Consider the following 10,375-nt stretch of genomic DNA (forward strand, 5'->3'; position numbering starts at 1 on the left):
TATATATATATATATATATATAGCTTCTTTGTGTGCTTTGGAGTTTCTGTGCCGATTAATTTTTTTGCGAAGCAATAAAAGCTGGGTAGCTCTTATATTGTTACAGAATGGAGCTGTATTTCTCTCAGCCCACTGGCTGCAATGTCGACACCTTGAGATGCCATGAGACCTAAATTCTGAACATCATGGCATGTATGGAGTGCGCCAGTTTTCCATGTCTGGCATATAACCATTCATTTTAGCTTTTAAACTGGTTATATTGATCCTGTGTCCAGACAGAGGGATAATCAGTAGCCTAGCATCATGACCTGTTTGTTCTGAAGATCCTGCAGCTTCCATTTCATCTTCCTGACATGGCGCCTCCTCACTCTGACTCTCGTACTGATATTTGGAACCACAGAGCTCTGTTAAGTTAAAAGCACATCTTCTGAAGTTGGGATATTTTTCCTCCAACAGGTTCCAGACGAATCACCTCAAACCAGATGTTGGACTGGATTTTATTTAACTGTCATTTGTGAATGTTAGCTTCGCATTTTCAACAGTTTAGCTATAAAGGTTGAAAAAGGTTATCATTTTGGAGAAAATCTCAACATTAATATTTCCACTAAATAAGAGGCAAAAAAAATTGTTTGGCAAAGGAAAAGTCTCTCAGACTCTGAGCCTGACAGCATCAAACTATTTTTTTATATTAGACAATTAATTTAATTTCACATAATTATCGCGGTACAAGCCATTTGTTTGTTAAATACTTAATGAAACATATTTACCGTGTTTGATTGTTGTAAATGACGTATACTCACAAAGAACGAGATAATTAGTCCGCGTTTGTCGTTTATTGAATGTTCAGAAACTACAGCGGCTGTGACGCGCCACAGCAAAGGTAAACAAAGGTGAAACAACCTGAACATGTGATCAACTCTATTCGCACCTTTTTACTCTCCGTCTCTCTCTGTCATTTAAGCACACCCGTTGCCATGGCAACCCCCTGCGCTTCACAAGCCGACCAGAGATTACGTTAAAAACATAACATTCAGTCCGTTACGATATTAGGTTTTCAGGCTTGATATTTATTTTGCGATTATTAATAAGCCTCCCTGAACACAGCGGTGGTTGATTAGTTAATTTTAAACTCCTGCTCTGCTAGTTATTTAGGTAATGGAACCGAAACGCACAGAATTGCGCAACACCACCTTGTTGAAACAATAATTACTGAGATTATTGTTGTTGTTGGGTCATCAATTTGAACCCGTTTTGTTGATTTTATTTATTTTATTTTTTTTTTTGTTGTTGTTCTTTAATAAAGTTACGAACGTTTTAAGCGAACCAGAGGAGGACGTGCTGGTCTCAGCGTCCTGGCGGCGTTCAGTTTGTCACCCAATGCCGAGATCGACGTATTGCACCCCTGCTCTGGCAAAGCACTAAGAGTTCAGAAACAATATGAAATGGGGAAAAAAGCTATTTCTTAACTGATTAAGTCGTGTTTTAGATTGTTCTTGAAAAACTAATCAGTCACGGCTGATTAGTGGGTGCACTCACGGCTGCACAGTGAACCCATTGATTTTTTACAGTCGCTCTCCTCTCTTGCAGGTACTGCGTACCCCCGCTAAATCTTTTAGGGGTACGCAGTACCCTACCGTATCCCCCTACTTTCACCCCTGTTTATCACACATCCAAATGATTTCAAATAGCAGGGAGATATTTATTAAAGAAACCCCCTTCTGATTGCAAGCAAGACAACATAGACTGAAAAACTAAAAAACGCGGCTTCTAATGAACAAGAGGCCACCTTATGCTATGATAATTCCACGCGAAATTTCTCTAGAGGCGTTTTATAGGACAGCAAATGGAGATAATTTGGCAGGTGAAGAATCCTGTTACCTCCTCCACCTCTGGGCTGTGGCGGACCACCGGAGCGGCTGTAGCTGTCATTATAACCTCCCCCTCCTCTGCTTCCGCCTCTCGGGTGCTCATTCCAACATTTGTCTCCGTACCGACAGCGGCCCTGGAGGAAAAAGTTACACACGACCATTTTAAACGCGCTGTGACGGGGCGGCAAAGCAGTTTCGGTCTATTTACGAAAAACAGGTCGCGCGAGATCTACGTCATCATTTCGCGTCGGAAAGCGCTCACTCACAGCGACCTCGTGTGGCAGCTTTATCTTAAGACATCTGCTCAGGTTGTTACTGCGTGAAAAGGGCAAGAAAAATTGGAGAGCTGTTTCGTTCAAAATGAAACAAATATCGCTATTAATGAATAGGCTATGAATATTTCATCTAATAAATAAAGGTCACCATAAAATTAAAATATTTATTTTTAATGGGGAGCTTATGTTGTCAGTCACAGTTTCATTTATTGATTTGACATATATATATATGGCTTTTCATCATTGCTTTTCATCAGAATAAATGTCTTTAGAAAAGTAGCACATATATCAATGTCTGACTCAGTCTCTTATGTGTCTGCTGTTAGCCCTCCTTTTTTCAACATTTAAGGGGCTAAACTAAACCTTTGCAGACTGTCCAACATTTTAAGGAAAAAAAAAAGACAAATTTGAATGTAGCAATATATATTATATAATGCGTATTAACAGATCCTGGCTAAAGTTTAAATTGGAATTGTTGTACAAAAATTTTTACCTTTGGATTATTAATGATTTGTCAACACAGATGATGTATCTGAACAAGCTTTATTCAATACAGGTTACACAATGAACAGCGTATAGTATTAATAATATGATTATTGCGTGCTTTGGTCAACAAAGAAGTAAAGAGCTACCACTTCCTTCCAACAAAGTTCCTTCTCACTACATCACACAATCCTTTTCAATACATCACCCTTGGTCTATTACTGTGACAGCTTCAACACATGATCACGGCACGATTTGGTGCATCACAACAGCTGCAAGAATTTTTAGACTCTTGGAATAAAAACAAATTCACTAAACACTTTCAACGCACCAATTTTGTAAGGTAAGGTAATTTGATCTATATAGCACATTTTCAGCAACAAGGCAATTCAAAGTGCTTTACATGAGTTGAAAGGAAATACAAACAAAATAACAAACCACAAAACACAAAAATTAAAAATAAATAACCAGCGTCCAAAAAAGAAAACAAAACAGTCTTCCACATTTTTTAAAATAATTTATGTATTGTACTAGAAACATTGAAAACGGGGTTACATTTGCAATAAAAAGAAACTTTTAGAAAGTCTTCAGGCGATGTAGTTATATTTCATTAAACATTAAAGCATGACCTTGCTTCAAGCTTATGGCAAAGGAAATAACAAAAATAGACTGTGTAGCTTTTTATGGTCTAATACCAGTAATCCAGGGAATGTGAAAAATGTAACTATATATATGCCTGTGCTGATTAATATAAAAATATATTTTTCTTTTTAAAAAGAGAAGAGCTTACAAATGACAGCATCTTTTGTTCCTGACAAGACCAAACAAACTGCTTAAAGCTTCTTCATCTTGTGTTTTGTCAGAAAGCAATCAGTTCTCAAATTCTGTTCAAACTATGACAAATCCCACATTAACTTTTAGTCAAGCTTTCCAGGATTTACCAATAACTGAGGATAATAGTTTTGGCGAGCTAAAACTGGACACAGAAACAACTGGATTGACGGTAAATTGTGACTGATGCTCAGAACTCAGAACCTCCCTCCAGATTCATCAACTTTTCACTTCTTGTACAAAAATATAAACAGTTTATTTAAATAATAATATGTGGGATTAATAACACAGATTGTAAAACTGAGTAAAAGAGCGAAGATAATATGACTAAGTCAAACACTGGAATATGACAAGCTTACGCAAGATAAATGTGCTCAATAAAGAAAGTAACAACAAAGACTCAGATGCCGTAAACTAATGCACGTCGGTGCAGAGCAAGGCCAGGCCGTGTACGCTGAGGCCGAGGAGCAGAGCCGGAGCCCCGTCCGCGTTTTCCATCTCCACCCGGAGCCGATCGGCGTCCCTCCTCAGCATCACTCTGATGGAGCCCAGCAGCTGCTCTGCCCGCTGGAAGACCTGGTTGTCCTGCAGCGGTGCAGGAAGGGACAGGACGGACACATTCCCACCACTCTCCTTCAACCCGCGCATCTGTTGAGACACGAGCAGAAAACAGGATCGTTTTGATATAGTGTCGCAAGATGTGAATCCTGGAAGTTGGAACCTGAGTTGAACAGGAGGACTACAGGAAGCCGCACGTGTTTCAGTGAGCTGTAAATTCTGCAATGGGGAGATCTTATTACCTTTAGACAAAAGGACAACACCCACTTCCCTCTGATCTAACGGACGGATGGACGTGTTGATATTTTTATTGCAGCAGAATTATTTCACATTAAAAATATCTTAATTCAGTGAATAAGACAGAAAAAAATATATGTTTTTACCAAAGCACACAGACGTCCAGCTTTGTAGCATAGCAGTGAGCAGAACATCACTGTAGTTAACAGAGATAAAGGCTTGAAATCAGTATCTATGTATTTAACAAGTGTAATGTGTTTAAAGTGAATTGAGTCACTGAAATAAATGAACTTTTCAATAACAAAGAATGGGTCTGTAGAAATCCTTTACAGTACTTACGTTCCCTAAGGAATACATTCGATTTGACGGCCATTTGTCTTATTGCAATCGTTCTGAGACTTTTTCCTAAGAAGTACCACCTGAGGAAATACTCGACTTCCCAAGTGCCGTCACCCTGACCGGCAAATTGAAAAAAGCGTTGCAACTGGACTTAAACGTCCTACGTTTTGCTCTGCCATGACATAAACACCACGACAGCAAAACTCTCCATTTCAGCAGGATTGTTTGACCGGCTGAGAGATTTGGCTGTGTTTCATTTTTCATTAGAAAGGTCGGAAAATAAACACAAAGTTTCCTAGATGTGGAAATCTGAATGGGAAAGTTGGTTCTTTCTCAGCGGCCTCGATATGCAACATGGCTGCCTTGCATAACCGATAGTCATAATAAAGATAGACGTATGACTCTCTGAACGAGTTGTATCTCATTAAGTCTTCCAGGTAAGCAGTGCTGCTCTTTGTATTTAAACGAACCGAAACGCATATGCATGTTTCAGCAAGTATATGCATTTAAGGCAAGTGAAATCGACCAACCAGCACGTCAAACGCTGACAGAAAATCAGGTCGACTGTTGCTCAAAATGTTCAGCGTCTCATCAGGCAGCTCTGAAAGCAAAGACATGCAACAAAATTAAAAATCGAGACATTAATCGAGGCTGCATTGATTTATCGCCTAGTTCAAAATACTGTCAAGGTTTCTCTTACCTTCCATGGCGCTGACCAGCAGGTAAGCTGAGGGTAGGTGTGAAGAGAAGCCGGTCGGGACGCATTCAGGGACACGTGAACTCGTAGGACTTGTCTCCTTCTCACCAATAATGGGAGTCTCCGCTTTTTCACAATAGCACAACTTCTCCAGCTAATGAAAAGGAAGGTTTAGAGCTCATTAACAGATGAGATTTTTTGATTTTTTCCCCCTCAAATGTACTTAATTTACAAAAGAAAAAAAAAGTTTGGAAATATGTTGGCAAGTCACTCGTGTTGCGCAATTCCTCTCGATTAGGCAATAATCAGAAGTCATCGGTCAGATGCTAGCTTTACCAGCATCCACGTCAAGTTAGCGTGACCCTCACCTCACTCTGTAGGTAGGACAGAGCAAATCTGTCCCGAAGAGCCTCTTGGAGCTTCTCCATCAACTCACACCGAGTCGACCTGGGGAGGTCTGCCAGAGGAGAAAGGTCCATATCCGACCATCCTGCAAGATACCCGACAACTTTATATCGTCATCACTACAACTTATTTAAAAACACAACTTTTTTTTTTTTTTTTTTAGGTTTAAAGCTGATGTAGCAGATTCTGCAGTAATGTCTAGTAGGAAGTAGATGTGTTGGCTTGTTCCTCACTCTAAAGCTTTGCTTAAGAAAAGGGAACCTTCATCTTGTTTCACTTCCTCGTGTCAGCTGCATTACTGTTTTACATGGAAGATAAATTATGAATTACCACTGTGTGAAATGGTGAGAGGAGCATCTTCCTGAGCCCCGTGCCCGTTGGAACTGCGGTCCACCGTGTCCAAGGAACCATTGAACGGGATGGAGTCGCTCTCGAAGCCTCCCATAGCGCTGGGTCGCAGGCATATGCCTGGAAATAATCCCAACAGCAGCAAAGATATAAACACACCAAGCACTCCTGGTGAAACATTTAGAAATGTTGGTGAGTACAATGATGTCCGGGAACTCACTTTCCTATTCACGCTTCTGTTTTAAGCTTATCAGCATGATAAAAATAGTTACTGGATAATTTAGTTCTTAAAGATCCGTGTTGAGGATTTTTTTAAATTTTTTTAATTTTTTTTATTACTAATCCGTGGAGAAAAGGCTTGTTTTAATTAGCCTGTCTTCAAAGACGGGAGAACGTGCCGTCCAAGAAAAGAAAGACGTGCGGTGGTCGTAATAGGTCAGTAAAACAATTACAGAGAAATCAGCCATTCATCAAACATTTTTATTTTAATTATCTTATCTGCCGTAACATGGAACAAGTGTTTTCCTCTTTTTGTGTGTGTGTGTGTGTGTGTGTGTGTCTGTGTGTGTGTGTGTGTGTGTGTGTGAATGACGAATTCAAGTTTATGACTTTGAGGAGGATCTTGAGAGAAAAAAACCCCAGAAATGATGCTCGAAGCCAACATTTGTGTCCCTGTTGGAAACCTGTAGTGACTAAAGTTTCTGTTTTATGTTTTGTTTACTTCTTTGACTCAAAAATCCAAAGGTTTCTGAAACTTTTTAGCATTTCAAATGCTTCTTCACAATTCTCCCCCACCCCCCAACTGTTGTTGAAGAAATTAACAATAAGTGTAAAAATTACTCATACCCTGGATGCAGTTGCACTTCTGCACAGATAAGAGATTTGTGCTCCAGTCATATTTACAAAAGTCTTTGTTCTGAGGCTATCACCCATAAAAGATAACTTTGAAAACTCTCGGGGTATTTGTCATCGAAGAAAATGCTAAGACGGCAGAAAGACAAGGAAAACCCGCAAAACATCTAATATGAAAACTGAAAGCAAAGCAGCAAGAACAGAAGGGATGAAGGATTGATCTCCTTCCCGGTTTGAGCTCTTTTTCTGGACACATTCTCACCGTAGTGTCCGTTCTTTTTGATCTCCAGCTCCATAATGCTGTATGCGATCACGGTGCCGGAGGGGATCTCCAAGGAAACGTCGCTGTCCACCTCAATATTGTTCACGTCTTTTCCAACCACCTAAAAAAAAAAACACACACATTTAACACACATGTTGTCACATTCCTAAAATAATGGCCTTTTTTCTATATAGCAAAAACTGACTTAGTCCACTATTTTATGGAGGTAACGGTATACAAAGCGTCACATAATTGTGAAAAGCTGCATGGCCGACCTTCACGGAGCCCCCCAGAAGGCCCATCAGCATCAGCACACCCTGAAAGGCGCACTGCTGCTTCTTCGTCATGGTGACGGAGCACCAGTCGGTGGTGAGGATGCGCTCCTTCACCACCGTCAGAACCTCAGCGCGCTTCTCCAGCTGCTGCACCAGGACGTGCTGCATGTCCACTAACCTGAGGCAGACAAAATCTGTCACAACAAAAAAAAGCCCTTTTCTCAGTTTCACATCCTGACACCTCCCTTCCTTCCTTGGGTAGGAAGACTGGCCGAAACCTGCTGTGAGAGTCCTTCAACAGCTTCTTCACATCCAGCTTCTCTTTCTTCAGCTTCCCGAAACACGACTCCAGCTTGGACGAGCCCAGTCCCTCCAGGCCGACGTTGACAGGACCGGCCTCGGTGTCCAGCTTCCCGGAGTGATCGTCCCGGTACGTCCCCTTGTAGGCCAGGAATTCTGTCTCAGAAACTTCTGCAAAAGAAAAAAAAAAGTGATACTTCATGCACTAAAGTCTCTACTTAAAAATAAAACAATTGGGACATTTAAAAAGAATGCTTCTTAGCCTATTGAGGAGATAAGTCTTTAGTTTTTCTAAGTTTGCCTTGGTTTCTACCCATCCCTTTGAACGAGAAGCCAAGAGGCAGTGCCTTCGGAATCGATGGGAAGACGGATGGCGATAATTACACGGCAATCCTGAAAGGAAAACTGATAGAGGCTGCAAAAGACTACAATCTTGGGTAGTGAGGTTAACCTTTGACCCTTTGAACTCAGCGGTTTTAACTTGACAAATATAAAAATTTCAAAGGCTTATAAATCTTCTTGCAAAGCAGTGACTGCAGCATCCATCAGAAAAGCGGTAAAAGCCTTATCTGCCCTAACATGGAACAAGCGTTTTCCTCTTTTTTTTTTGTGTGTGTGTGTGTGTGTGTGTGTGTGACTTTAAAATCCTTTGTAAAAACACGCACACCTACCGGGCCGGAGCACCTCGTCGCCCTGCAACAGATCGCCCAGGGTGAAATCAGTTGGCTGGTACTTGGGCCTCTGCCACGCCCACAGGCGGTTGCGCTTGACGACAATTGCCATGGGGAGCAGTTTGTGGGAGTCGTTAACTCGGGACATGTGGATGAGGCTTCCCTCCGGATCAACCTGACGGACGAAGTTGGCAGTGGCCTTGGAAAACATGGCCTCAGCGAGAGAGGATTCTAGAAAAGCTGAAAGAGATTTTATTTATTTATTTGGACTTCCTTTTTGAAATAAAGAGCACATTGTTTTTATTAACTTAATTCTGCCTGTTAGTGTTGGGTAACCACCTCACATCTTTTTTTTTTTGTTTTTAAGGGTAGTATTTCAGAAAAGTGTGGGTGTTTACAACCGAGCCCTTTAGGAAGGAAGTCCCCTGAGTACTACTGCACAAATGCAGGAATGATCTCACACTCGCTACTTCTGTGGGGCTCTGACATCGTGGCTTTAGTTTCGAAAGCGCTCAGGAGCAAACAGAAGAAAGTGATTAGCATCATTTAGGACTGTGTTTGGACAGCAGAAATGCTTGAACTAAACAACAGATGCGACGTCTGGCTGGAAGTCATCAGGCGCGGGGCCCCATTTAAAACTTCAAGTGGAAGAACCAACTCCTCTGGGCTCTACTTAGCCCTGGATGAGTTGAGTCATCCAGGGCTAAATTTTTTAAGAGTTGTAGTCGTAGTGTCTCTGCCAAACCTTTCCCTCTCCTCCAACTCCAGAATCCACAGGCTCAGATGTACCCTTTGTGAATATTTCATGTTGCCTTTGTTTACTGTGATCTGAACCGAGGAGAACAAGTAGGAAACAGCTTTTATTTTTTTCTTTTATCCAACACGTGGTTAAAGAATGTTGATGATGGAAATTCAAAGAAGATTTGAAGAAATCTGTTCATTTTACCAAAAATCTTTCTTCTGAAAAGAAGTCATGTTAGTTTTTTTTTTGTTTGTTTGTTTGTTTGTTTGTTTGTTTGTTTTTTTTTGGGGGGGTGCGGCCATGCCAGAGTTCTATCTTGTGTTTGTGAAGGGAGATAAAGATCAGGGTGATGGCAAAGAGGTCTTCCGCTTGGCACCCTCAAAATGCTTACATGAAAGGCCAGTGGGTTCATGAACACACCGGTGATTTTAATCAATAATAAAGTGGGTTAAACTGCGGAGATGCCAACAAAGCCTGCCACTAATAACTTTTGAATGGGAGAAAAAAAAACTATTGCTCCTCTCTTGTAATTTACAGTAAGTATAAACCCCCAAACACCCCCCTATTTTCCCCTTCTACCAGCCAGACCCCGCAGCTGCAAGCTGCGCCTGGAGCCTCATGACTCAGATTATAAAATTAAATCAAGGAATCTGGAGTATTTGGAGTGCCTGGAAACGGTTGGACAGAAAAAAACAAGAAACAAAAAAACAAAACAAAAAAACAAAAACAAGTCTTCCCAAAAACGTATTAATAGTTCAGACCTAAACAGAGTTGCTTACCTTAAACGCAGAGTGTTAGAGCGCGTTTCCCGGATGTCACACTACGAAGAAAGCCGCGGACTCGACTATAAATATCCAGAAGAAAACGGACCGACAGAGGCTCTTGTCCGAACTGATCTGAGCTGGAAAAGTTCTGGGGTTAAACGACGAGGGAAGGATGGCGTGCAACGACGAGCGGCCGCCCCCACTCCACTCCACTCCACCCGGTGGAGTCATATGTACCCAATGGGATGTTTCTGTGTGGTCCATCGGGGCATGAGCAGACTTGCCTTTCCGATTTTTTATTTTATTTTTATTTTTTTTAACTTCTGATCGGTCAAAATCAGAGGAGAGAATATTTAATGACTCTTGCACTGACCGTGCCTGTCTGCGGTCATGCTTTACATCCTGATAGTGAGAAGTAGGTAGAGAGAGAGAGAGATTTCAATGCACCACATTCTGTCATTTACAGAG

The 10,375-nt window shown here is 41.2% G+C and overlaps 2 protein-coding genes across 2 annotated transcripts in view; both read right to left on the reverse strand.

The window, feature by feature from the left end:
* Nucleotides 1-2,262, reverse strand: part of nup42 (nucleoporin 42) — a 5,189-nt gene extending 2,927 nt beyond the window's left edge. The window contains exon 1 of the mRNA XM_007562617.2: nt 1,879-2,262. Within this exon, the coding sequence (XP_007562679.1) occupies nt 1,879-2,029 (151 nt within the window). The 5' untranslated portion in view covers nt 2,030-2,262. The remainder of the gene's footprint in view (nt 1-1,878) is intronic.
* Nucleotides 2,263-3,399: 1,137 nt separating this feature from the next.
* LOC103145253 (non-syndromic hearing impairment protein 5-like) lies at nt 3,400-10,130 on the reverse strand. Its single transcript, XM_007562619.2, has 10 exons — nt 9,923-10,130; nt 8,402-8,641; nt 7,709-7,901; nt 7,431-7,608; nt 7,156-7,276; nt 6,024-6,161; nt 5,657-5,778; nt 5,292-5,442; nt 5,122-5,192; nt 3,400-4,105 (listed from the first exon to the last, which is right to left on the reverse strand). The coding sequence occupies exons 2-10, from the start codon at nt 8,610-8,612 to the stop codon at nt 3,872-3,874; spliced, it is 1,419 nt and encodes a 472-aa protein (XP_007562681.1). The 5' UTR covers nt 8,613-8,641; nt 9,923-10,130; the 3' UTR covers nt 3,400-3,871.
* Nucleotides 10,131-10,375: the final 245 nt, after the last annotated feature.

Source organism: Poecilia formosa, unplaced genomic scaffold, assembly GCF_000485575.1.
Source record: "Poecilia formosa unplaced genomic scaffold, Poecilia_formosa-5.1.2 Scaffold139, whole genome shotgun sequence".
In the NCBI taxonomy this organism is placed as follows: Eukaryota; Metazoa; Chordata; class Actinopteri; order Cyprinodontiformes; family Poeciliidae; genus Poecilia; species Poecilia formosa.

Excerpts from the sequence above, each read along its gene's own strand:
- LOC103145253 (XM_007562619.2), bottom strand. The coding sequence starts at position 8,612 with ATGTTTTCCAAGGCCACTGCCAACTTCGTCCGTCAGGTTGATCCGGAG. Across the intron at positions 6,162-7,155 it reads CAAAAAGAACGGACACTACG|GCATATGCCTGCGACCCAGC; the intron begins GTGAGAATGTGT and ends GATTATTTCCAG. Across the intron at positions 5,443-5,656 it reads TGTCCTACCTACAGAGTGAG|CTGGAGAAGTTGTGCTATTG; the intron begins GTGAGGGTCACG and ends CCTTTTCATTAG.